This window comes from Oncorhynchus nerka, linkage group LG15 (genome assembly GCF_034236695.1).
Source record: "Oncorhynchus nerka isolate Pitt River linkage group LG15, Oner_Uvic_2.0, whole genome shotgun sequence".
NCBI lineage: Eukaryota > Metazoa > Chordata > Actinopteri > Salmoniformes > Salmonidae > Oncorhynchus > Oncorhynchus nerka.
Window position 1 is genome coordinate 54,903,320 of NC_088410.1, and position 26,740 is coordinate 54,930,059.

General features: G+C 41.1%; 1 protein-coding gene across 3 annotated transcripts; it reads right to left on the minus strand.

Moving 5' to 3' along the window:
- Positions 1-332: 332 nt before the first annotated feature.
- usp48 (ubiquitin specific peptidase 48) lies at positions 333-24,122 on the minus strand. 3 transcript variants are annotated; one of them, XM_029682754.2, is made up of 27 exons: positions 23,888-24,122; positions 23,269-23,403; positions 21,252-21,372; positions 20,917-21,058; positions 20,699-20,826; positions 20,363-20,487; positions 19,685-19,793; positions 16,921-17,054; positions 16,688-16,770; positions 14,390-14,569; positions 14,025-14,162; positions 13,502-13,651; positions 6,729-6,929; positions 6,523-6,637; positions 6,188-6,330; positions 5,770-5,969; positions 5,332-5,454; positions 4,788-4,849; positions 4,576-4,686; positions 4,322-4,452; positions 4,090-4,196; positions 3,860-3,967; positions 3,480-3,662; positions 3,257-3,382; positions 3,049-3,097; positions 2,883-2,909; positions 333-1,745 (listed from the first exon to the last, which is right to left on the minus strand). In XM_029682754.2, the coding sequence occupies exons 2-27, from the start codon at positions 23,400-23,402 to the stop codon at positions 1,723-1,725; spliced, it is 3,153 nt and encodes a 1,050-aa protein (XP_029538614.1). In that variant the 5' UTR covers position 23,403; positions 23,888-24,122; the 3' UTR covers positions 333-1,722. The 3 variants fall into 3 exon arrangements, with proteins under 3 accessions (XP_029538614.1, XP_029538611.1, XP_029538613.1); XM_029682751.2 differs by having other exon boundaries at positions 14,390-14,572; positions 23,888-24,121; XM_029682753.2 differs by lacking the exon at positions 23,888-24,122 and adding an exon at positions 23,483-23,771 and having other exon boundaries at positions 14,390-14,572.
- Between the last annotated feature and the right edge of the window lie 2,618 nt (positions 24,123-26,740).

The window sequence follows — 26,740 nt, forward strand, 5'->3', positions numbered from 1 at the left end:
AAAAGGGCATTGATGTGTGCGTTGTGTTTGGGTCCACAAATGGGAAAACATTCCCTCTAAACATGAAGGATATTAAATAAGAGAACGGTGACTAAAATCTGGGTTTATAATTGCAATTAAACTTTGCCATGGTTTGCTGAGCTAGACATAGGTAACGTTAGCCTATTGCCCCTGAAAGGCCAACATCTAATTTCAGGGAAAAGTCCACAATGAAACTGACATTGAATGTGGAGAATGATACATTTGCAATAGAGCTGTGACCATGATCCCAATTGATAACTAAATATGGCCATTAATAATTGCATAATAACAAATAAGGCTACAACAACATACAGAGTTATAGGCTATTTATTAAATCCATTTGCCAGCTCCAGGTAGGCTACACAAGTGGCACAAATTGACTTGCAATGGCTCCAGTGATATCGTCATTTCAATAGGTTTATTGTATCAAATGGTAGGGTACAGTAACCTGCTATGGCATACCAATTAATAGCCTACTTAATTGCCAACAGATGCAAATGTAGCCTATCATTCTCCACATTTAATGCCATTTGAATCAGCTTTCCATACACTTCTGTTGACACACCCACTGCTCGAGCTACAAACTGTGCATTCTCCAAAAGGCATTTTGTTAAATCATTACATTAAAAAGACACGATCTGGGATCAGTTTACCCTCTTTGGCAACAAATACTTCAAGATCAGTGCTTAGGGAGAACTCAACTGTGCTCAATGTTTATTCACTTATGAGAAATTTAAATTAGTGAAAATTATGCAAATAGTAGTACTAAAACTACAAACACCAACCATCCACTCTTGTAGTTGCAGTACAATACATCCAGACTTGGTTTACTGTGTATATTAGAGAATGAATTACAAAATGTGAGTATATACTTACTTAATCCAATATCAGTGGTCAGAGGGGCGGTTTCCAGGACAAAGGATTAGGCTTAATCTGTGTCGGGGAAACCGCCCATTGTATTTTCCTACAGTGCACAAACAAGTCCAAAACAATGTGTGAGAATCTGTACATTCAAATTAGAAGAAAACATAACTTTATTGCCCATATGAAATAGAGAAAAGAACAGCTCACACCAAGGCCTGCATCTGTTTCTGACTGCAGCACAATCTAATCTAAATTTCCTATGTTTTTTTTTTACTCATTTAAGAAATATACATATTTTCTTCTCCTAAATGTCACAAGGGAGTATTTTGTTAACTTTGTTGAGGTTGTTTAACCACCAAACAGTTACAATTTTCAATATTTAACATTTGCATTCTTTAAATATGTATTATGCATTTTTAAATATGACCACAAGCTTCCATTGAACAAAAAAATTTCTCTTGTAAAATTCAAGGAAAATTTTGTCCTACAATCGAAATAAAATGGGCACCTTCTACGACTGGGCCTATCCTCTCAGAAGCAGACAGAAGAGAGAAGTTTGGGCTCCATATTGGAAGATGCCACTCAACTAATGACCCGTTTCTACTCACAGTCCGGGCAAAGAGAGCGTGACCACATAGTCCCAGAGAATGCATAAACGTCTTTAAATATTAAAAGCCAGCCGCTACTTTTGTGATAAAGAAAGGGTTTGCAACATAGTCACAGTTTAAAAAAGAAAAAAATTAAAGCACTTTTTCCCCATTCATGGACACTATTTCAAGCATTTTATTCTTGTTGTCCAGCTTCAGTCCGCTTCGAGGGCAGCGACTTGTGTTCTCTTCAGTGGCCAAGAAGCCCAGTCCCTAAATGGATACATACACATGTTTTACCAACATTGACATACAATCAATAAATCTGGTCAAATTTAACATAGCTCCACATACTCCAATGTAAACATTGGCCATGTCTGTATACCCATACCAGCGTAACACATACTTAAACTGCATACTATGTACTCATCATCGCATACTATTTAGCACATACCGTTTAGTAAAAAGTATGCCACGCCGCAACGCAGTAGCGCCTCCTGACTGGCTGAGCAGGTGGGGCGGGGCCGAGTGCAGGTGGATTTTTCCAAATTCAACAGATATGTATCGCATTAACCAGCCTGATAATAGCCAATTTCCAATTAGATTAATTTCTCCAAACTCTGAATAGAATAAGGTGTAATAGTCTACCTATAACCAGCCTGAGAAGGATTATCACATTTGACCTATACCGTAGCCCATATAGCCAATCTATCCGATTGTAAAAAGGACTGAAGACAGAAACAGATCATTTGGTTCCATTTCAACATATTTATTAGTGAAACCAAAGTGCTGTAACATATACACACACACACACATTATATGAAATAAAATAGCCTAGTACATACAAACGTTTCAAATCAAAAGGCTATTGCACAGAAGGAAACAAATGGGGTCTGTTGAATCGCAAATTCAGAACCACTGGACAGCAACATTGTAAACTAAAGCCCTGATCATTGGGAACAAGATAAGAATGGCTGCTAAGTAGCCTAGTTGTGTTGTTTGGCTACTTGAAATGAACTTAGGGCCAATGATAAGCCGCCTATCACCTGCAGCCCACCTCTTCCAATGAATCGTGGAAAAGTGTGCATCAAATTCTACTAGGTGAAAAGCCGAAATGAGAACATCCAGGCATTTAAAACACTATTTTCAACAATGTACATACTAAAACGTTCTATTTTCGCATACTGAGAATGCGTTGTGCGCGATTACGGTTTCGGGTTATTGGTGAATTTTGGTAGCACACCCCCATACCTGATTATCAGCTGTTGTCAAAGCCAAAATTAGTATGACATCCGGGCATTTAAAGTACTCTCGAAAAGCCACATACTACTCAAACGGACTAGGACGCAAGTATGGGTACTCAGTCACGACCATTGTCTAAGCATAATAGTGATCAGAAAATATCCTTACCTTTGAATCCTTCTTCAGGCATACACACTGAGAAGAGAGCACAGAAACAGTTGTTTGAAAATAGGATCTTTCTATTCATAGGCAAATGCGAAAAAGGAATTTCTGGGTGTACGAAAGAACAAAAGGGAGAAAAACAAATTATGGAAAGAGACAAAAATAAACATACCCTGATAAACATCATCCATTGCTGCAAAATCTGCTATGGGTTCATCAGCCTGAAAGAAAAAGACAACACAGATTCAGGAATGAGTAACTGCATTCGCTGATCGTCTCCAGTAATCATGTGACGACGTGTTCACTTTCCCATTAGATACCCATCTGTCCGCGCATCGTTCAACAAAAAGTCAACAATCTAAAATGGGGAGTGTTCATACCTTCAGACAGATGACGCTCTCTGGGATGACTCCTAGGCTGCCGAGGGTGGCAGAATCGTCCGTAAGACACCGGCCATCGATCGACAGGTTCTGATCAAACGGGGCCACGGAGAAGGCGTGCATGATCTGAGGGAGGACCATTACAACACACCAGAGTTAGGATCAGGAATGAATGGATTCAGAGTGGTGCAAAGGCAAGGAGGATATATTATGAATCCCTCGCCTGTATTTTCAACTCCTTGAGCGTCTGATTGGCTGAGACGATGAGTGCTTTCTCTCCCCGGAGCTTCCTGTGCCTCGTGCTCCTCCTGATCCCCGATTTGCCACCACTGGCCATGGGGGTGGGACTTGCGGCAGCACTGACGGTGCCGTCACTCAGCTTCTGACGCTTTGCCCCGTCCTCTGACTGGACAGAGGGTCATGTGACCAGAAAGCAAGGGCAACATTGGGCAATATTCCATGTCAATCATCCTCTAAAGGGCTTCTCACTTTTACATTATTGGTAAAGAGCTTAGAGTTTCCACAAAACTACTCAAACATTCGATTCTTAAGAGACTTATGAGCCATAAAAAGTGTAACTGAGGCGAGCGGTTTGTATCCTACCTGGCTGAAATCAGGGTCTCGCTCTCCATCCACCTTAGCAACAGGCTCCTCCCTCTCATCCTCTGCCTCCGACCCGCTCACATTCATCTCAGGAGCTGCATCCTTCAACTACAGAGGAAGACACGAGTTGTATTCTTCTCTGGAGATTCATACCATTTACATATTACACTGACAAGAACCATTTACTACAGAGAGAAAGAGGGAGAAGGGAAAGCGAGAAAGAGACTCACCCTCTTGTCGTCTATGACCTTGCGTACGTAGACTGTGGCTTGTGCATACTCTCTCATGTCCCTCTGCTGCTGAAAAATGAAGCCTTCTCTGCAGTCCCTACACAACTCTGGACACACACATACACAGTCAACTCTCACACAACACCGTCAAACAGTTCCTCTGCAGATCTCAAAGAATCAAATCACCAACAGTCACGCAGTCAAGGGGAAATCACGTGGGCTCAAATCTCACCAGGCTGGGTGGTGTACTCCACACTGGAGCCGTTGGGTGTGGCCCCGCTGATCCGGCAGATGGAGATTGGCTGATCAACCAGGAAGTGTCTGCTGATCACCTCCCATTCGTCGGGCCAGAGAAGAGCTATACTGTGCAGAGGGAACACCACACAACATGAGACCAGGAGGGATGGATGATAAAGACCAAAGAAGTGCTGTATAAAACACAACAACTTGAGTCAAGAGGGGTCAGAGGTCAGTGAAGTCACTCACTGTTGGGCGTCTCCCTTTAACATGGAGTCGAAGGTGAACATGAAGCCTCTATGTGGACATAGGAGCAAACTGTTCCCTACGCTTGACACTGGGGTGGTCTTAGTGGGCCTCCTATAGACAGACACAGAAAGACAGTCAGAGACATTCATGCCATCTTTGACTTTTTTTGGACTGCTTCACCATCCAAACTGTTGGATTTGGAAAGGACTTACCTGATGAACCTTCTCCACTCGTCTACAAAGAACAGAGGAACTATGTAGAGAATATCTGTCTCCTAAAACAAAGATGGGGTTGATCAGTATGTCAACAACATATATTCAGTTTATCCAATAGTATATTTACTCTAAGAATTGAAGGAAGGAATTGTTAGCCGTTTTACTACCAGGGTCCCAGCAGTTGTTAGCCATTTTATTACCAGCGTCCCAGCAGTCGTTAGCCATTTTATTACCAGCGTCCCAGCAGTCATTAGCCATTTTATTACCAGCGCCCCAGCAGTTGTTAGCCATTTTATTACCAGCGCCCCAGCAGTCGTTAGCCATTTTATTACCAGCGTCCCAGCAGTCATTAGCCATTTTATTACCAGCGCCCCAGCAGTTGTTAGCCATTTTATTACCAGCGCCCCAGCAGTTGTTAGCCATTTTATTACCAGCGCCCCAGCAGTCGTTAGCCATTTTATTACCAGCGTCCCAGCAGTCGTTAGCCAGTGTACTAGCAGTTATTACCTGTTATTAGCCATGTACTACCTACTGTTATTACCTGTGGCCACTTGGTGAGTGTGGGCCTGTTCTTCTCCTGGAAGAGGTTGAGTAAGGAGCTCTTCTGTTCCGACGCCATCATCCTGTTCAGAGCCTCATTCTCCTTCCCCTCTCGCTCCAGCCTCTACAAGAAAACACAGGGGTATCACACAGTTAACACATTTACATTTTAGTCATTTAGCAGACACTGTTATCCAGAGTGACTTAGGAGTAATTATGGTTAAGTGCCTTGCTCAAGGGCACATCTGAATTTCCGCCTAGACGGCTCTAACCAGCAAACTTACAGTTAGTGACAATGCTCTTAACCGCTAGGCTATCTGCCGCCCATTAATCATTGTTTTTTTTTCTTAACAAGGCTAGAAGACAAGTAGAGAGAGACATTTTATTTTACAGTATCTCTAATCCCTCCCACCACATCCGTCCGTCAGTCCCTTCTTACCAAGCACTGCTGACAGGGCTCCTGTAGCTGGGTGAACTGGGGGGCTTTGGGGAAGTACACCCTCAGTTTGGACCACACCTCCTCAGTCACCAGCCGCCGCTCGCTCTCCAGGATACTCAGACCACCATGCCGACAGAGGATGTCCTCGTTGAAGGTCTTCATTTCCTCCTCGTCTCCGTCCAGGTTCTCCGGGCCGTACTCTGGAAAGAGACAGCAATAGTCAAACAGTGAGCAATGTTTTGATAAAGACAAGAATCAGACAGCAATAATCCTCATGATCTCTGCACAAAGAGGGGAATGCATGTTATTTCTCACCTGACTAATGATAATAGTGGAGTTCACAAATCGTACAACTTGGAAAACGACCAGTTATCACGATGACTGAAGGTGGAGTAGAGATCTCTGCTGGTTTGTGTACCTTTAGTAGCAGTGATCTCTGGTCCCTCTCCATTGGTTTTGCCGTTGCTGTGTTTGGTCTCCTCCTCATCCTCCTCCAGCTGCTCCAAGGCCAACTGTCTCCAGCTCCGCAGAGACGTCTTGCCCGCCCAGTACCCCTCATCACTGTCGGACAGGGGTGAGACGTAAGAACACACACTTGCACAGGATACAATTACTAAATGCAGTATTAAAACTGTATTACTATTATTTTTTTTAAATAAGTGCATTCCGCTTACTTACAAAGTTATGGTTATTTTGACCAACTGTTTTACGGACACAAAATGTTGCCATGAATCTGAGGGAGTCAGCGGTTACCTTTTGGGCGGGCACTTGACAAGGTTGGTGACTTCTTTGTAATCCTCGGCCAGCTGGTTCTTTAGCCGCAGCACCCTGCATCTCTGCCCCACACATTCCTCACAGAGAGTTGAGCCTGGACACACAGGGTCACACAGAAGAGGTCAGAGGTTGCAGAGAGGAGCTGAGAATATCCACTGCACGTCAGCCATTGCAATGGCTCTTACCATCTAGCCTGGGTCCTCCTCCATATTTGTCGAAGAGAAGCTCTGCAGCTTTGACGGAGATCCTCTTGGCCTCCCCCACCTTGTCTGGGTGAAGTTTACCGTGAGAACACAGGAAGTTGCCGTTGTCGATTTCTTTGGTGACCGTCGAGTCATCCAGCCATTTCTTCAGCCACTCCAGAGGCACAAACTCATACTCTTGGCCTGGAAGAAAAAAAACAGCAACATGCAGGGTCCGACATTAACAACGGGCCGCAGGCCCAGGGCCAGTAAAAACATGTTAGGCTGGTGGATTTCGTCATTCACTGGCCCGACCGGACCAGTAACTTCTCAACGCATTTTGCGTTCCAGTTTGACATCAAATAAAAATTTGGTCACATGCACAACATATTTAGCAGATGTTACTTAAGCAATAAGGCCAGAGGAAGTGTGGTATATGGCTAACATACCATGGCTAAGGGCTATTCTTAGGCAGGACACAGCCCTTAGCCGTGGTATATTGGCCATATTTCACAAACCCCCGAGGTGCCTTATTGCTATAATCAACTGTTTACCAACATCATTAGAGCAGAAAAATAAATGTTTTGTCATTACCCAAGGTATACCATGGCTGTCAGCCAATCAGTATTCAGGGCTCAAACCACCCGGTTTATAATGCGGTTTTTGCGACATGTACTGATCAGTCACAGTCTGCCATTGAAAACCATTGAAGACAATACACGGAAAAGTCATGTTATTTGTATTTGAGCGATATGATTGGTCGTCAAAGGCCCACCACGCTCCCTGCATGTCACAACTTCTCATTCTCAAGAAGTACATACGTTGATGCACTGCACACGGGAGCTGTGCAGGTTGAAGAGCAAAAAGAAGAGCTCGTCAATCCACTCACTGAGCTTATTTATTTCAGGGAAAGTGATTTACAAAAGTAAACCTTCAATAGTGAACATACCAGCAACATGCTGGCTACTTGATAACATGCAAAAAATGTAATTTAAATTAAAACTAGCATTCATATTGATAAGCCTACTGCAGTGGAGTGCTGGAGTAGTGAACTACATGTAGTACAACTAGTAATTTAACTACATGTTGCAGTAGCTTGGTGTTAGTTGAACTAAAGTCAAATCTAGGTAGTGTTTTCAGTAGTTAGCTACATGGCAAAAAAAAGTAGTTAACTACTGGAACTACACTACTTTTCTGCTAAAACAAAAGATGGGCGAAGTAGGCAAGAATTTCCTTTATTTTTTTCATCAGACCTACCGAATTCTCACTTGAAACAATTTTACATTCTGTAAACATATGAACCCTGTCCTTGCCATGTGTAGTCTGATTTAAAAAAAAATCCGAAGCAGTTTGGATATAGTAAACTACTTTTTAAAAGTAACTTTATTAAGTAAACTATATGTTTCTTAAGGGGTAGCTTAACTTGTTACAGTGTAAAGTAATTGGTAAACTATATTTTCAGAGTAGCTTCCCCCAACTGGTGTGCCGAGAACAAACCTTTCCTAATCGTGATAAATTAGTTTAACACTCACTTATAAAACATGACCTGTGGAATGCACATGGAATTTTGACTTGGGAGCACCAGCACAGGAAAGATAATACATTGAATTACAGGCACGTTTTACATCTGGATCGTTGTTTCGTGTCCAGTTCACTCAGGCTGTTACAGTATCATTTGAGGGGCGCGCATCACAAGCAAAGTCATTTGTATCATTTTACTTCACCTGTGAGAACCATTAGCACAGGCAAGTCTGATTAGGCGTAGCTGTACCACACAGCCTCTGCCACAGAAACAAACGCATGGCTTCGTGTCCGTGGTTGCACTTTCACTATTAAGCAAACCACTTGTCTGTAGCTCAAACCGTTAAAAACGGTGGAAACGTCTAGGAGCAACAACGGCATAGCCGTGACGTGGTAGACCATGCAAGCTCATAGAACAGAACCACTGAGTGCTGAAGCGCGTAAAAATAGTCTGTCCTCGGTTGCAACACTTACTACCGAGTTCCAAACTGCCTCTGGAAGCAACGTCAGCACAAGAACTGTTCGTCGGGAGCTTCATGAAATGGGTTTCCATGGCCGAGCAGCACACAAGCCTAAAATGACCGTGCACAATGCCAAGCTTCAGCTGGAGTGGTGTAAATCTCGTTGCCATTGGACCCTGGAGCAGTGGAAACACATTCTCTTGGGTGATGAATCACGCTTCACCATCTGGCAGTCCGAAAGACGAATCTGGGTTTGGCAGGTGCCAGGAGAATGATACCTGCCCCAATGCATTGTGCCAACTTTAAAGTTTGGTGGAGGAATAATGGTCTGGGGCTGTTTTTCATGGCTCAGGTTAGGCCCCTTAGTTCCAGTGAAGGGAAATCTTAACGTTACAGCATAAAATGACATTCTGTGCTTCCAACTGTGGCAACAGTTTGAGGAAGGCCTTTTCCTGTTTCAGCATGACAATGACCCCGTGCACAAAGCGAGATCCATACAGAAATGGTTTGTCGAGATTGGTGTGGAAGAACTGCACTGGCCTGCACAGAGCCAACTCATATTTACTGCTTGGTGGCGCTGTCTGCTAAAACAGTTGGCTCATAATTCAATGGTTGTGTGTTCTAATCTCACATGGGCCAGAATTCTTTACTTTTGAGCCTTTATTTACAGTATTTTAGCCCAAACCGACACACTTCTAAAAGTGAAAAAATACCTGGTAGTTGTAGGTTTTTAATACAGTACCCAAGACTAATTTGTGAGTTAATTTGAACATTGGAAAAAGAGCGACTGCGTAATACCGCAATGGGGGTTGGATTGAATTGAGCCCCTAATCTTCATTTTCAATGTGATGATTGCACTTTTCTCCTCAACACAATACAGCAATAAATGCGAGTCCACATTTCAACTAGTTTTTCTGCACCCCATGGGGGATTCGAATGTACACTGCAAGTGTAAGATCTCGCAAGTGTACCCGGGTAGCTTGCCCCCCTGGGTACGAAAATGTTTGCACAAATTTAGATGGCCTCCAGAACATTCAAAAGCCTTGATTCCAACCCGAAATACAAAACAAAATTATTAAATACTTGATCAAATTTATCTTCCAGATTGGAAACATTTGTTGTAGTATTGTGTTTAGAGAGTCATGACTTTAAAATTTAAATTAGGGCAGGGCGATATGGCCAAAATCTCCTATCCCAATATAAGTCATTTCATATCCCGATAACTGTACATATCACAATACCGCACATTTTCAGTAAATTCAATTAATAAATAGTTTATCTAAAATGACCACGTAAAGGCCTATTTCTTATTACATTTTAAATTATACTCAACAAATAAAAAATGTGTTTATTTAGAACCTTTGTGCAAATGTTCAATTAAGCATGTAACAAACGTATTAAATATTAATGTAAACAATCTAAAAAGGTAAAAGGAAAACACCAACTATAGTTGAAAAGACAAATAATACGTGTTACATTTCAATTTGCATTTGGTACCTTGGGTCAAGTGTTAGCACCAACTCACGAAACCTCCGTTTCTTGACCGTGTAAATTGAGGCCCATGTCTTTGCAGATTTAAGTTGTAACAGCAGCTGTTCTCGTTCCATCTTCGTCATATGGTGTGCCGCGGGAAAAAGCTTCTTGCAACGTCTGAGTCAGGGGTTTGTTTTGAGCACTCGACTGTACTTTTTTGGGTCTCCTCTGTAGACTCTCCATACTGTTTCACATGTTCCTTGCGTAGGTGGTAAAAGAGGTTAGTGGTGTTTGAGCCTGTTGTCAGGACTGGCCTGCGGCATATTATCCAGAGGACGTTTTTTTGGTCCGTGTCAGACTTTTCATACCCAAACCACGTCCATGTGACCGAAGTAGCCCCTCTTTTAGGTACGAGCTCCGTGTCACGTTCATTCTCCACCATGTTTGTTTGTTTTGCAAATTTCCTTCCACACCGCACGCAAAACGTTGTCCAATTGACGAAAAGATATTGCTGTAAAGAGTGTGATTTGCGACAACGAAATAAACGATTAGAGCATAATATGAAACGATAAACGTTTTTCTATCGTCACACGATATATATCGTCATATCGCCCAGCCCCAATTTAAATTACTGAAAATGTATGAATTCGGTGTAATGTTAGTCGTTTCGGAAATCGTCTAGGCCTAGATGATCTGGACTGTTTTCGAAGTAAAAACATTAAACCCGTCTTCGAGACTAAAGTCTGCCCACATTATCTTGAAAAATAAATCAAACATGGCTGCTATATGAAACGCAACAGAAAATAAAAGAATGTGCCAGAAAACAATAAGACGAAGTGGATTTGTACTCATTTGTTACCACTTGAGGCGTCCGCATGCTTCCCATCCAAAACGGTTTGAGCATATATTATGATGACATTGTGTGACTTTTGTTTGTTTTGGTCTTCGGCAAGGGTTTTGTCGGCTGTTCGTGCACACTACATTTTGGTAGCCGAAGTCTACGCCCGTTCGTCGATGATCAACAGTAGGGATTCCTCAATTAAGTGTTTGTTGTCATTCATGAGAGAAGTCGTTTTCATGTGAATTTTCTCACTTGAGAAATACTACACCAAACATCCTCGTTACAAGTAAAAGTGTGTGACTAAAATGCAGACCACACCGCTTGGAGACGCAAAATACATTTACACATACATGTTATTCAATCATGGCACCCACACTGCTCACGAGCGTCTGCGTAGCCGGGCATTAAAATAGAACTTGGTTCTATTGTGAAGCTTAATGCACTGCAAGTCCCGCCTCCTCATTAGTTTATAGAAGCATATACCCACGTGGGTGATTGAAAGATGAACTAAGGTCCACACTCCAGTCCAGTTGGTTAGTGGTAATGCACCTTAAAGTTGGTTGCCACCGCCATACAAAGTCCAAAGAAGAAAACGAAGAAGCCTGAAGGAGGAGAGATTACTAGAAATTAACTCTGTTTACCCTTTAATCAACATGCGCACGAGTGGTCTGGTAAGCATGTAAGACCTCCTCGGCAAAACCGCCAAAATGTATTACAGATTTCTTGAGTTATGTTAGACTAATTGAGACTATTTTGAGGAAGTGGCTACGGTTTCTCAAGAGACAAAGAGTACTATTGCCCTTTTTTCAAGTGAAGGTCTTTTAGATTGACGCATGGTTGGATTTTAAGTAATATAAATACAAAAATCCCCATTAAAATGTCAGTTTAAGCTAGAGATATAAGGTGTTTAGCATGGGCTGAGTCTCAATCCAACGCATCCACCTACGTTGACCATCTGCATCTGTGGTGGAAGGTAGCCGAGTAACAGAGGTGTGTCTTCAGACAATGAGACATCCCGAAAATCGGTCTTCTCATGAAAACATCTGTAGCGTTTTGTTCTAGAACCCCCACAAGTGCCACGGGAATCGTACAAAGTCGGCAATGCTGATGTGCCAACAATGTTTGTAGCGTCCGAACCGTTTGAGCTACAAACTAATATGACCCCATTATGGAAAAGAGTGACTCAAGAACACCATGGTGTTCTCCGATTTGCTCTACAAACGCCCACAAGTGTCACAGGACTTGTCTGAAAGTAACCCATACAAATAAATGGAAGTATGTAGGGAGGTAATTTTGTGCCAACAAAAATAAGGGCTGAAATGTGTAAAAAAATTAGCTTTCTTCTATCTATAGATATTAAAAATATATATTTTTAATTTTACCTTTTTAACTAGGCAAGTCAGTTAAGAACAAATTCTTATTTTCAATGACGGCCTAGGAACAGTGGGTTAACTGCCTGTTCAGGGGCAGAACGACAGATTTGTACCTTGTCAGCTCGAGGATTTGAACATGAAACCTTTCGGTTACTAGTCCAACGCTCTAACCAGTAGGCTACTCTGCAGCCCCAATATGACAGACACTTCAAAACCTTATTCTTTACGATTAATTTTTGGACTGTCTTTTTTAATTATTATTATTTTTATTTTTTTTGAATGCGTTATTGAATGCGTTTATTTTTTAATTATTAAAAAAAAAGTAGCCTTTCTTTAACTAGGCAAGTCAGTTAATAGCAAATTCTTATTTACAATGACGTCCTACCCCGGCCAAACCTGGACGACGCTGGGCCAATTGTGCGCCGCCCTATGGGACTCCCAATCACGGCCAGATGTGATACAGATGTGATATGCTATAGTAGTAAAGGACAAATTCAATGTTTTATCAAATCAATTCAAAATAGCTAAAAGATCCATGGTATATCCATCTCAAAACAATTCCATATGTATTTTTGGCTATAAAATCACAACTCGCACTTGCTCATACTTTTTCAGTTCGGACATTTATTTTTAGGCACATAGGCGATTAAAGTGGTCACCCTGTAGTCTTGCAATTCACTCACAGAGATGATGAAGGAGCAACATTCTCCCTCCTCCTCAGTGTAAAGAAATTAGACTGGAGCCATCCACAGCACACACAAATCACACTGCAAAAAGGTACCGGGAGGCGGGACAGATAGCAGACTGTCAAACTAGCAGTCTTTCCCTTGTGTCGCTCACTTTGTGACTGACAGGTGCCTGTCCTATCAATAGATCTCTAGAAGATGCATATCGTTCATTCTTGCAAGAGGGCTCAGCTGACTTTTTTCTGAATAGCGAATTGAAAAGTAGCGTAATTAATTTAAGCAGAAAAAGTTGTGGGCTGAAAATTAGTCGGTTTAGCCGACAGCCAGCGCTAGTGGAAAACACTGGCATTAAACATCATGAACATATAACTACTTCCATATTGCAATATTGTGACATGTCTGGGGTAATGTTTTTACCAACCGTCTTCCGCAGGTAAAAGCTCGTAGAGTTCCTTCACCTCTTCGTGCTTGGCCTTGCCCTTGTCGACGCTCTGCTTGCGCATGTCGGCCATTTCCAGGCACCACTCTTCAAACTTCCTGTTGTCTCGGTCCACCAGCCTCCCCAGAAAGCCTGGCACAGATAGAGGGCTCCCACTGACATCACAGCTCCCATCGCTGGGTTCAAAGGTCATACAACCACAACATTCTAACCAGGCCTCTGCAGCAACAGGTAGTGTACCATGCACATTTAGCCAATTTTACAATAGCAGGGAATATCGAACTACACAGTTCACCCGGGAATAACCTTACTAGAGAATAGCTTTTACCACATTTTACATTTATTCTTAACTATTTTTATCTGGGGTGTTGACTTGTTGACTATTTGAATCAAGTATGTCAAAGGTCTGTACACACTGCAGCCCTTTAGCTAGCTCAATTCTTACCTTGCACATAATGTATTGTACAAGTAATCACCAGGTGCAGTACAGTAGTTCGATCCTCACCTGGCACCTCAATGTTGGTCTCCATGGGGTCTGTGTCCTCCTCTCTCTGGCATTTGTACACCAGCATGTAAGCATTTCTGGAGCAGTGATATCCTTTACTGCACTTGGGCTTACGGGTCTGGGACTTCACCGTCTCGGCTGGAGAAAGACCAGAAGAACAGCAGCGAATGCATATAAGAGAAAAAGTGATCAAGAGTGGAAAGGGTAGGACTTTTACCACTAAACAACTGTCCATTTTTAACAAATATGTATTACAAAACAATACTGCTACAATTCAGGGAAGTGAAGGGAAAGAAAAGGGAGGAGAGGTGAAGGGGGTATATATGGACTTAGGGAGGGAGGAGCAGGGACTCAGGGAGGCTCACCGATGTCCTCCTCGATGCCCAGCTGTAGCTTTTTGCCTTCCATCTTCTCAATCTCCTCGTCGTTGAACTTGTACCAGTCGCTGGTGCGGGCGTCTCGCACGTGGGCGATGTAGTGACCCGAGTAGGCGCTGACCCCGCGGTGGATCAGGACCGCACTCAGCTCGTACACACACTTCTCATCTTCTGGGGACGTCACCCAAAGAGGCCCAAAAACAAACACACACACACACACACACACACACAGACTAACCAACTTTCCACAGCATGGATTATGTGTCTGCAGCCTTTACACCATGGGTCTTTACATTTGATTTCATTCACTTTTTGACCCCACCCTACCATGAGACATCCATGTCTTCATAACTGGAAAAGATAAATGGTTGAGTTTGATATATTTTTTTAAAACTTACAGAACAGGGTTGTCAAACTATTGTATAATTACAATAAAAATTACATCTAAAAATGCATAAAATCTGTTTTACCTTTTCACATATGTAGCTTATTTGACATCTGAGGCGTTTGTGTTGTGCCCGTCATCGGTTGAGGCACAGCCTACTCTTGAATTCAGGATGGGTGTCATTTCAAATCATAGAAATATCATTGATAGAATGGAGATAACCCTTCAGACCACTGCAATTTAGCTAGTAAATCAAGTAGTACCACAAAGATGGCTGCCGTTCCACCCACCATTGAATGTAGACCTAAATGGTCATGTCTATTCGATTATCTATATTTTTATGATTTCAATAGTTTTCCTATGGCAGATTGACAGTGTAATTTTAAACAAATTATATTCCCATTCAAGTCAGGATCTCTGAAGTGTGGACCTCCAACCATCTTTGTGTTACCATTTGAAAGTTGAACATTTTAATTGTATTCCCATTTTAGTACATTTATCAGCCAAAACATGACACCCACCCTGTATTCAAGAACATGCTGTGTCTCAACCGATAGCGGGCACAACACACTTCAGATTATGTAAAATAGGATCCAAGTAACATATGCAAAAATGAAAAACAAAACTGATTTTACACAAACACTTTATGTGAAAAGTAAACAAATGACTTAATATTAAAAAATAATAATAATAAATAAATAAATAATCAAATTGACAATGTCAATCGTTTATTTTTTCAGTGATGACGACATGGATGTCTCAAGGTATGGTGGCGTATGCAAAATGGGTCTAAAAAGTTTTAAAAAATCTAAGTTACTTTTATACCATTTGTACCATGGGCAAATATGCATAGAAAGTTTCATTCAAATCAAAAGGGGTGCAGTAAAAAGTGATTTAAATCAAATGGAACAACCCTCACACCATTGTCAAAAATACTTTCTCACAGAACTTCAGTCATGTAGCGCAACATGGGCTATTCTCGGTCGACATTTAAGGGCAATCAAAGAAAATGAACAAAACAAATACGCTCTTCACTGCATAACTGATTGTTTAGCTGGTGTCCTATAAATAACACTGTGCCAAGTGACAATTCTCTGTCATGGTATTTTCTTACTGTATTAACATGTGACACGTGGTCTCTAGCAGCGGTCTCCAGTTTTCTATTTTATTAATTAAATGTGTTCCTGGTTACAATTGTGAATTGAACTGACTTTCTGAGAGTGTCAGCTTCCCATATTAGGTCAATACAGCTATCTACTGGTCATTTTTAAAGGTAAAATATGTCTGTCTCCTGCACCATAAATGGCATTTAAACAAGAGAGAATCAATCAAATGGAAATAATTTGTAATACAACAAAGTAATGCCTTTCATTTGTATAGGTTTAATGTGTCAAAATTTATTGATCTTGAATCGCAATGTCTGCAATATGATTCCAAATCAGGTCTCCATCTACCAGCAGGAAAACACATTTCTTCATTTGATCCTAGTTGGCTTTTGTATGTATGGGTGTCATGGCAAATAAATAAACAAATGCTAGCCTCCATGACCTAAATCGAGAGAAATTTTCGAAGAAGTGATGAGCCGGTCGTAGCTAGAATAATTAAAGAATGTAAACAGTACATTTGGTCACATGTATGAAGTAAGGCAGTCTTTATATATCACCAAATATGCACGTAGTCATGAAATGTTGTATTTGTACTCTTGAATGTGTTACAATGTACGATACCTAAAATTTTTTGCCAGAGGGGTTTAAATCGTCAAGAGGAAAGAGGGGGAAATAGGTCACGGGTAGGCGTGTCCGAGCGTAGAAGATGACGCGCTATCCATCTTTATCATTAATTATTTGGTCACATGTATAAATTGAGGACAGCGTGTTTTGCCACTGAGAGGCTGGCAATACCTTTTTCCTCCAGAAACGGGCCCATGTCCAGCTGTTCTGGGAAACTGATGAAGGTGTTGAGCTTCTTCTTGTGACCTGTTTGTCTGGAAACCAGAGGAGGAAATTCAGCATTCAGCAACACCACTGAGTTGTTGCATTGACCCTCAGTATATGGCCACTACTCAGGGTAGGTAGTGAAGAGTGGTAGATTAGAAACTACAAAACTACAGATGGAATGAATGAATCAAACTGACCTGTCGAAAACGAAACGCATGAGCTGCAGGTTGAGTACCCGTGGGAGGCTGTGCAGTTTGATGCGTCGAGCGGCGTTCTGTTTGCTCTGGCAGCTTTCACAGAAGTAGCGGTTGTCACCATCCAACTTCTCCTCCTGCAGAGAGAATTCACAGGATAATTTTTTTTAAACAACTCAAATCAACAACTCAAATGTTTGTTTTTTTTTTAACTGTAAGATGCTGTTGAAACATGCTGAATAGATTTCTATGAGATGCCAGAAGAGCGCTTTACTTAGTTGTCAGGTCCTTGCTTATTTTGAGAGCCGTGAGAGCTAGCAAATGTTGTGATATCTTGTTAAGGGAATTTTCACCTATAATGACTAATTATGTATACATTTCAATCAGGCCTGACGAGTCAGAATACTATTATGTTACTGTATATGTACTAATCAGAATACTATTATGTTACTGTACATGTATGAATTTTCTTTCTTGATCCCAGTACTGAATATAATGTGGTGAATGTGGTCAAGAGTTTAGAACAATGACGGTCTGTTCCTTGGTACAAATTAATGAACTATATCTCCAGACTGACTAGAATGCTTATCTACACTGGCTGACCTTGCCTCTAGGCGAGGAGGGAAGGCTTGAGAACTATAGAGCCTTTCTACCAGTGTCAAGAAGAGACGGAACATTTAGAAAACGCTGATGTCATTTCCTTCTTAATGCATTTGAGCCAATCAGTTGTTTTGTGACCAGGTAGGGTTGGGATACAGAAGATATCCCTATTTGGTAAAATACCAAGTCCATATTAATGACAAGAACAGCTCAAATAAGCCTAGAGAAACAAGAGTCCATCAATACTTGAAGACATGAAGGTCAGTCAATTCTGAAAATTTTAAGAACTTTCTTCAAGTGCAGTCGCAAAAATCATCTAGCGCTATGAAGAAAATGGCTCTCATGAAGACCACCACAGGAAAGGAAGACCCAGAGTTACCTCACCTGCAGAGGATAAGTTCATTCAAGTTACCAGCCCAAATAAATGTAGCCCAAATAAATGCTTCAGAGTTCAAGTAACAGACATATCTCAACATCAACTGTTCAGAGGAGACTGACAGGCCTTCATGGTAGAATTGCTGCAAAGAAACCACAACTAAAGAGCACCAATAAGAAGAAGAAACTTGCTTAGGCCAAGAAACACAAACAATGGACATTAGACCGGTGGAAATCTGTCCTTTGGTCTGAGGAGTCCAAATTTGAGATTTTTGGTTCCAACAGCAGTGTCTTTGTGAGACGCAGAGTAGGTGAACGGCTGATCTCTGCATGTGTGGTTCCCACCGTGAAGTATGGAGATGGTGGGATGGTGCTTTGCTGGTGACACTGTCAATGATTTATTTAGAATTCAAGGCATATTTAACCAGCATGGCTACCACAGCATTCTGCAGCGATACACCATCCCATCTGGTTTGCGCTTAGTGGGAATATCATTTGTTTTTCAACAGTGACCCAAAACACACCTCCAGGCTGTGTAAGAACTATTTGACCAAGAAGGAGAGTGATGGAGTGCTGCATCGGATGACCTGGCCTCCACAATCACTCAACCTCAACCCAATTGAAATGCTTTGGGATGAGTTGGACCGCAGAGTGAAGGAAAAGCAGCCAACAAGTGCTCAGCATATGTGGGAACTCCTTCAAGACTGTTGGAAAAGCATTCCAGGTGAAGCTGGTTGAGAGAATGCCAAGACTGTGCAAAGCTGTCATCAAGGCAAAGGGTGGCGACTTTGAAGAATCTCAAATATATTTTGATTTGTTTAACACTTTTTTGGTTACTACATGATTCCATATGTGTTATTTCATAGTTTTGATGTCTTCACTACTATTCTACAATGTAGAAAATAGTCAAAATGAGTAGGTGTGTCCTAACCTTTGACTGGTATATATATCATAACTTTGATTAAATAATAATGGGCAAATTTGACATGTTTTGAATCGCACAGTATTCATGTTCATAACATTTATCTACATGGTGTAGCTGAAATTTTGCAATTCCGTTTTCTGGGTCACGGAACAACACATTTTTGGTTGGTGGCCCTTGGCCTATAACCGGGCCCCATCTTTATGTAGCTCCGCTATTACCAGGGGATATAACGCTGATGTCAAAATGCATTAATAACTTGGGGAACACTGATGTCATTATACAATGTTTCAAGTTTCAATGTCACGTGCACAGTGAAAAGCCTTTCTTGCAAGTTCTAAACCCAGCAATGCAGTAATCAATATAAATGTAGTACTAAAAATAACACAGTAGAACAAAAACACAAATAAAAATAAGACATAAAAAGACATGACTAGTGAGTAAGCTATATACAGGGTGAGTTCCAATACCATATTTACAATGTGCAGGGATACTGGAGCGATAGAAGTAGATATGTATAGGGGAAAGGTGACTAGGCATCAGGATATTTGATAAACAAAGTAGCAACAGCGTATATGATGATTGTATGCGACTGTGTATCTGGAGTCAGTATAAATGTGTGTGCGAGCAAATGGAGTGTGTGTGTGTTGAAGTGTCAGTGTGCATGAGTGTGAAGTGTCAGTGTGCATGAGTGTGAAGTGTCAGTGTGCATGAGTGTGTAGAGTCCTGTGAGTGTGCATAGAGACCGTTCAAAAATAAATGTAATCCAAGGGTCAACTCAGATAATATGTGTAGACATTTTGTTAACTATTTAGCAGTCTTATGGCTTCATTGTTACCTTGGGGAACTGATGTCATAATGCATGGTTACCTTGAGGAACTCTGTAACACATTCTGTAAGGTTCTTATGGCCCTGGATGTTGAGCTCAAGTTCGTAGAATCGGGACGGCAGAGGAGAAGCACGACCACACTGGTTACACCTGTGTTGTAAAGCCAGACAGAGAAACACTCAGGGACAGGTTTACTCAGTGTCCGTACCGGTGCAAAGTCTGCACCTGTTATTTTTTGCAGAGGGTTGAAATGTATCGGTGTTGTGTAGAAGTCTGGATTGACTTAGACAACAAAAAAACAAGGTAGTGCAATTACGTTTTGATCTTGATCCAAAAATCATACATGGCAAAAGCGTGACCCGGATAAAAGGATAACCTTTGCAGCCACAAAGCCAGAACCTCTAGTTAAAAACCCTAGTGTCCGGTCTGACATGGACTGTCCAGTTAACCTGACACAGCACTTTTCCAACTGCCTTTATGATGCTAATAAAAGACTGTTAAATCCTGTTGCATTTCTGACTGGCACCACCACTGATATCAAAGTACAAAATAGTCAGACGCTTGACTTTATAAAACCCAGCAATAAAGCAAGAAAGTACAAGGACATCTCTCATGGCAACCTGAAGATTCCAAATTCTAACAAATAAAACTACAACTAGGTTGTTAGAATGTTATTTAAGTCTGATTAAAGTTGACGGCTGAATGTAGTCCTGGCTTACACAGTGACGTAAGACATCTGGCCACAGAACTGCTGCTGGATGACATTATGCAGGTTTGGGTTCTTCTGTTTGGATAAGGTGTCCTCCAATAGCGAGAGGAAGAGCTTGGAAAACTCTTGAGCGTCCTGAAAGCGAAAGGAAAGAAGATGGGCAGGAGAAAGAAAGAGTCAAATAAAAACACAGTTTCAACTTTAACATTTTATTATTTGTTTTCCTCCTATAGCCACTATCAAAACAAATAAGCTTCTTCCAAACATTGTGAACTCTTCACACAGACTTTCCTGTACACGTATAAAAAATATATATATATATATTTTTAAGATAATTGGGCTCTACCTGCTGTTGTCCTGTGTCCAGCCCCAGAGCCTTGACCAGCCCTGAGGGGTCTATGTACCTTCTGTTGCTGTTCTGTAGCAGTGCAAACAGGTACTGCAGGTGTTCACATATGCTGCGAGGCTCGTAGTCTGAGAAAGGGAAAATTGTGTTTCAGCTCTACAATTTGGTTTACCTGAGGTCACCTATACAGTTGGCCTGATCTCTGAGGGCTTGCACACCTGAGTCCATGTTGTGCTCCTCTGCCCTGGCGTTCTGACACAGGTACAGGGTCCTACGCAGCTCCAGGTTGTGGAACCACACCTGCAGAAAGGTGTTGACGTAACATGTGGCGCCCAGGTTTGTCAGACCCACAAACGTGTTCTAAGAGGGAGAAAGAAAGCGATGGACAAGTACAAACAAACTTGTCTCTTAATCATCCAGTGTTTCCACATCACTGCAGATCAAAAGGCAGATATTTTAACTTGAAGTGGAACTAAGTAATGTGGATTCACAAACAGGCAGGAGCACATCCTTGCAGATGTGTTCATTGTGAATGTTGTGGAAGTATGCCTACCTTGTCCCGGCGCTCCGAGTTAGGATCGTCAATGTTGTGGAAGGTGTTCTCGTCAATCTCTCCCAACCAGGCATGTTCCCCAATACCGACAAGGCAATTTGGGTTCCCCTTGCAATTCCTCCTGTATAAGCAAAGTCAGAGGGAGAGACGTCAATAGCCTAACAACAACTTCTTTCACACATTATTAACTTGAACGCAATTGGGAGACAGTCTTCTGGGTGGGGCGTTAAAAGTTCCTTCATTCATTCATTGGATTCCTATCTCCTTTCTATAATATCATCTCTGGCAACGGCACCATGCAATACACCCTGGACTAAAGAGGCAGACAAATAGGAAAAATGTGCTAGACCCTCGGATAAATTACATATTTCTCGTGGTAGGAATATTGCAAAAAATATATTCAATGGCTATATGATCAATGGCTCATTCGAGAGAAGACATCCTCCTGAGTTATGACATCAACTAGATTTGAAATCTGTGATACAGCCTGGATTCAAACCAGGGACTGTAGTGACACCTCTAGCACTGAAATGCAGTGCCTTAGACCGCTGCGTCCATGTGGTAACTATTTAACTGTACTAGAATGCTCAAAGGGCTGCTAAAATTTGATATATTGGTATCAGGTTTTTTGGCAAGGAAAATATTGGATATCATATTGGCCAAACATGTCATATCGGTGCATCACTATTATTTTTATTTGTCAAACTGCAGCCGAGCACCGATGATCATGTCACCAGAATAAGACCCTTGATATTTATTGGAAAGGAGCATCAAGCTCATCGCCTTGCATTTTCAACACCCTGTGAAGTTCATATTTAATCTCTAGCCTAATAAACTGCATGCTTTCCCGATGAGTCATAGTGGGAGGACCACACAACATGTCAATATGTGACAACGTTTACTTCGGTATGATGTTATATCAATAATTGCACAGAAAAGCATTTACACCGACATTTTTTGCTTAATTGTCTTGTTTCCATCAGGCCTGTCATTAATGGTTACATTTTTTATCCAACATCCACTTTACTCATGTAAAAAGGTCAGATGGAAACCTGGTTAATGATGTCAACATTTGTCTCGTGATGCACTTGACATGATAACCGTGTCGTGTCAGAGTTTGGAACGACCCCCCCCCCTTTTGTTCCATGCTAGCTGAAGACCAAGCTAGCTAGCAAACACCAGACACAGATGAAAGGGTAAACAAGTATCTTTGCCATAGACGAAGTGTAAACCTTTAATTATATTTGCTGACAACCTATAGTCAAATTTTGGCACCAGTAGAGTAGCTATATAAACCCCACACCCCTCTGCAAACACCTTCTCCTATGTTGGTTACAAGGGGGTACTTATTTAAATTAGGTAAGAGAATATCATGTTACCATTGGTGTATTAAAATTAGCATTAGGGAGTCACTTTATCCTCTTAAATATTCCAGCCTCCTGAATACAAGTGTTTGACATGGGGGAGGGGACCAGTAGGGTAACGTTACAAATGACATTTTTTATACTTTGGTCATTATATTTCTAACTGTTTTTGTCCAAATTTCATTCAATTTCATGAAACATGATTTTGACTGTTCCATGGCAAGTAGCCCTTTTGTGCATAGAGTTCTATGGTTTGTTAAACTTGAAATCAATGGTTTTTGTTTGGTATACATTTTAAAGTAAAGAAAAATAATAAGTATCAGCGTAATTCCGTTACCAAGGAATTGTCTATACCATTCAGTAATGTGAATATCAAAATACTACAGGAAATGAAAACATGTCATGACAAGTGATTCGCCTGTCTTTCCATAGATGGAATCTCATTGTGTAGCCTATGTATACACATGATATTCAACCGACTAGTTAACTACAAAATAGCAGACAAAAGGTAGTTGTGAAACACAATCAATTAACCCTTAATGTTCTCGCAACATTATAGCAGTTTAATATGACATAAAGGACACGTTTAGACATTGGGAATTGAAGAAATTAGCTAGGGGAAAAAAAATAAGTAGCTAAACTTGCACATTTACCTGCATGCTCCCCTCTTGCACGCCGGTACACAGATTCGGTAAGCTATCTCAATATGTTCCCGTTGTATGTCCTCTGGTCTCACCGACTCGACCCAGCGCCAGGCTGCTTTCTCAAGCTGTACGCGAGGCGCCATTCTGCAAGAAAACAGAGCCTACCATGGGTACCCTGACAATGAGGTGCCGAGGATGCTGCGGCCTAACTCGCGCTGCTTACTGGCACAACTGCAGTCACTCAACGTCGTTAGCTAGCTAACGTTAGCCAGTTGGCTAAATGTAGGCATCTAGTCGTCGGCGAAAAAAAGGCCTAACAAATACTGTAGCTACAACGTTAATCACATCAGGCAAGCAGTTCAAATGACATAAGACTTGAATTACACAATCTAAACATTCTTCCAACATACACAGGCTAACACTAGAATCATGTCAGCTGATGCATTGTCGTAGCTAACTAGCTACCAATCATAATGTTAGCTAGCTTGTCAGATATTCCCCACTGCAAATAACTGCGTAGCTAGCTAGCTAGGTCTAAAGCTAACGTTAGCTAGCTAGCTACCCATCATTTCTTGTTAGCGGATAATATAAATATTTTTTTATTTTTTTATTAAATGTACATTCGAACCTTTCGTGCGTGTGTCACAAACTTCTGATTGTGCAGCTGCATAAATTTTCATATTTTATTCAGTTTGTTTTAGATTTAGCGCCCTTGCGTCAGTTTTTAAATAAATAATTTCCTCCTTCAGTTTTAGGCGCAAGTACTAACGCATGACATGCGATTGATGTCGACGCAGCTACGTAGCCACTTTCAAAGAAAATGCGGGGGATTCCATAAAAATAGAGAGGAAGAGACGAAGCGAGAGGTTTTACCACAGATAGAACAATGAGACAGATATTTCACCGGATATATAAATGTGAAGCATCCGCTTGTCGTTTCTACTCATTACCAAATATGACAGTGAGAAGCCCACTTGCCGGGAGTGGGAGAAGATGGAACGAGATTGATTTTGTTCGACATTCTGCAAATGTTCTCATCGATTAATCATTTAACGTCAACACAGTGCTCCCAAAACTAGAATATGTTATGGACATAGTGAATTAAAGTTTAGTAGACTTTACCCTTTGTAAAAGTTTTAAAAATCGCGTTGTTTAAGAGTGCAAAAGCTTATTTTGAGTTATTGCACAGGCGCACTTCACAGGAGGCGTTCCCCAACGGAAATATGCAGACACAGGCGAGAAGGCGCCAATAGGATCTCGCTAGCTCGGGCTTGGCTCTGCCCATCACCTTGCTTGTTCTACCCACGATGACTCTTTCTTCCCATTGGAAACGATAGGGTGTAGTCAATCTTGGTTTAGTTATAAAAAAAATCTTTGGTTTTACTCTGCCCACGAAAATATGCCCACGAAGTGAAGATTTTTTTGTATGAAGGGCAATAAGAGACTGCCATATTGGCACTCCATTCCATAGGAATTAATGGATTTCTTTATTATTTAATTCAGTTAAATGTTTTAAGGACAAAATTAGACGTATTTAAGTAATTTTCTTGTTGTAGTGGGGACAGCAACATTAGTAATGTTTTTAGATATTTTTTATTTTTATGCTCTGCTCACATACTATAATTTTAAAGTATACATTAAGGTATCTGTAATAGAATAAATGTGTCAAACGAATGTAGAAATTAATAAATACATTTCTATAGCTTCCAAAATATTTTTTTTACAATGTGGGGGAGTGCCAAGATGGAGGCATGGTGGCTTCAACTCAGCACCCCTATATAATATATAATAAGTGGCATGGCATTTTGGCAACTTTGGATTTGTGCCTGTTGTCATAGAGATAGATAGAGGACTCATTATGGATATAGTTTAAAAATATATATATATATTTTACCAGGCAAGTCAGTTAAGAACAAATTCTTATTTTCAATGACGGCCTGGGAACAGTGGGTTAACTGCCTGTTCAGGGGCATAACGACAGATTTGTACCTTGTCAGCTGGGGGGTTTGAACTCACAACCTTCCGGTTACTAGTCCAACGCTCTAACCACTAGGCTACCCTGCCGCCCCGATATAGTTTCAGCTTGGACTATAAAGCTTGGAAGCTTGGGCTTCCACCATTTAAAGGTAGTCGACTGGGTAGGGATTGCTATGAATTGGGAGCTATCAGCCAATGAAGAAGAAAATTGACTACTTTAAAATGGCGATTGTCCATGGCATCACAGACAATATAATGGCACAGATACAAAGATGAGTCCTCTATCTATCTCTATTGCCTGTTGTGTATCTGCCCTCTCATTGGCTAGAATGATCCCACCTGATCTTGCCTCCTGCCTGTCTTCCATCTGAGGCGGTGTATTTGCATTGTTAGAGTGGTCACTTGACTATCTTATCAATATAATAGAGTACCACAGAATGTCATAATACCCATAAAACCTAGCTGTCAAACAAAGAAATGGTTCCAATTGTTTTTCCACCATTCATTTTTTCCATGGGGATTTTATAAATACTTCAAATAAGGGCTATGTTTCGTGTAGGCTTACCCTGGCGTGATGTTTTGAGAACTGTGTAAATCTCTCTCGGACCCGGTCACTTTTATCAGTATATTTGCCTGTATTTACCCCACAAAAAATGATATGCTAATTAGCTGCTAATGTGGCTGTCATAAAGAACTACAAATGCCAGGATGATCTGGATGAGACTGCCCAATCGAGGCAAAGGTAAGAATCTCTGGATGAACTATCTAATGTTAGCTAAATTATGTAATAAATAAATTGGCTACATATCTTTAAATGGACAATTCTGTGAACTGTCTTGTGCAAGTTTTAAATTGACACATTACCTGTTAGCAAAGGTGTCAGATAGAGATGATGTTCAGGAGCTTGCAGGGATTTGTAGTCTTGCATGATGTCTACTTTGATGCTAATTAGCATTTTAGAATCTGAGAGTAAATAAAGCCAAATATATTGATAAAAGTCACATTGTCTGAGAGAATTTTACATGGTTATCAAAACGTCTCGTCAGGGTAAGCCTACACGAAACACAGCCTTTATTTAGAGTTTCTAAAATTCCCTATGGGAAAAAATGAATGGTGGAAAAGCGATTGGAACCTTTTCCCTGTTTGACCTCTAGGTTTTATGGGTATTAAGACACCTCCAAAGTGGGTTCTATGCTAAAATCCTGCCATTTTGATACAGCTACAGCCGAAGTGACTTGTCGTCGGAGGTTAGGAGGATCGTCACTAGTTATTACAGCCACAAAGTAATAATTATGGCTAAACCCCTCCAATTTCTACAGTTTATCTTCTTCAAATCTGATAATAAACATAACCACACTGCTAACATTATGCCTAACCAAAAAGCTAATTGTTGTTTTCATGAATTTGTATGATAGAGACAATTTTGTGACAACAGGTTAGAGAGCATTTTCCCTAACCCATTTCCTACTTTATTTATTTGATTTAACCTTTATTTAACTATGCA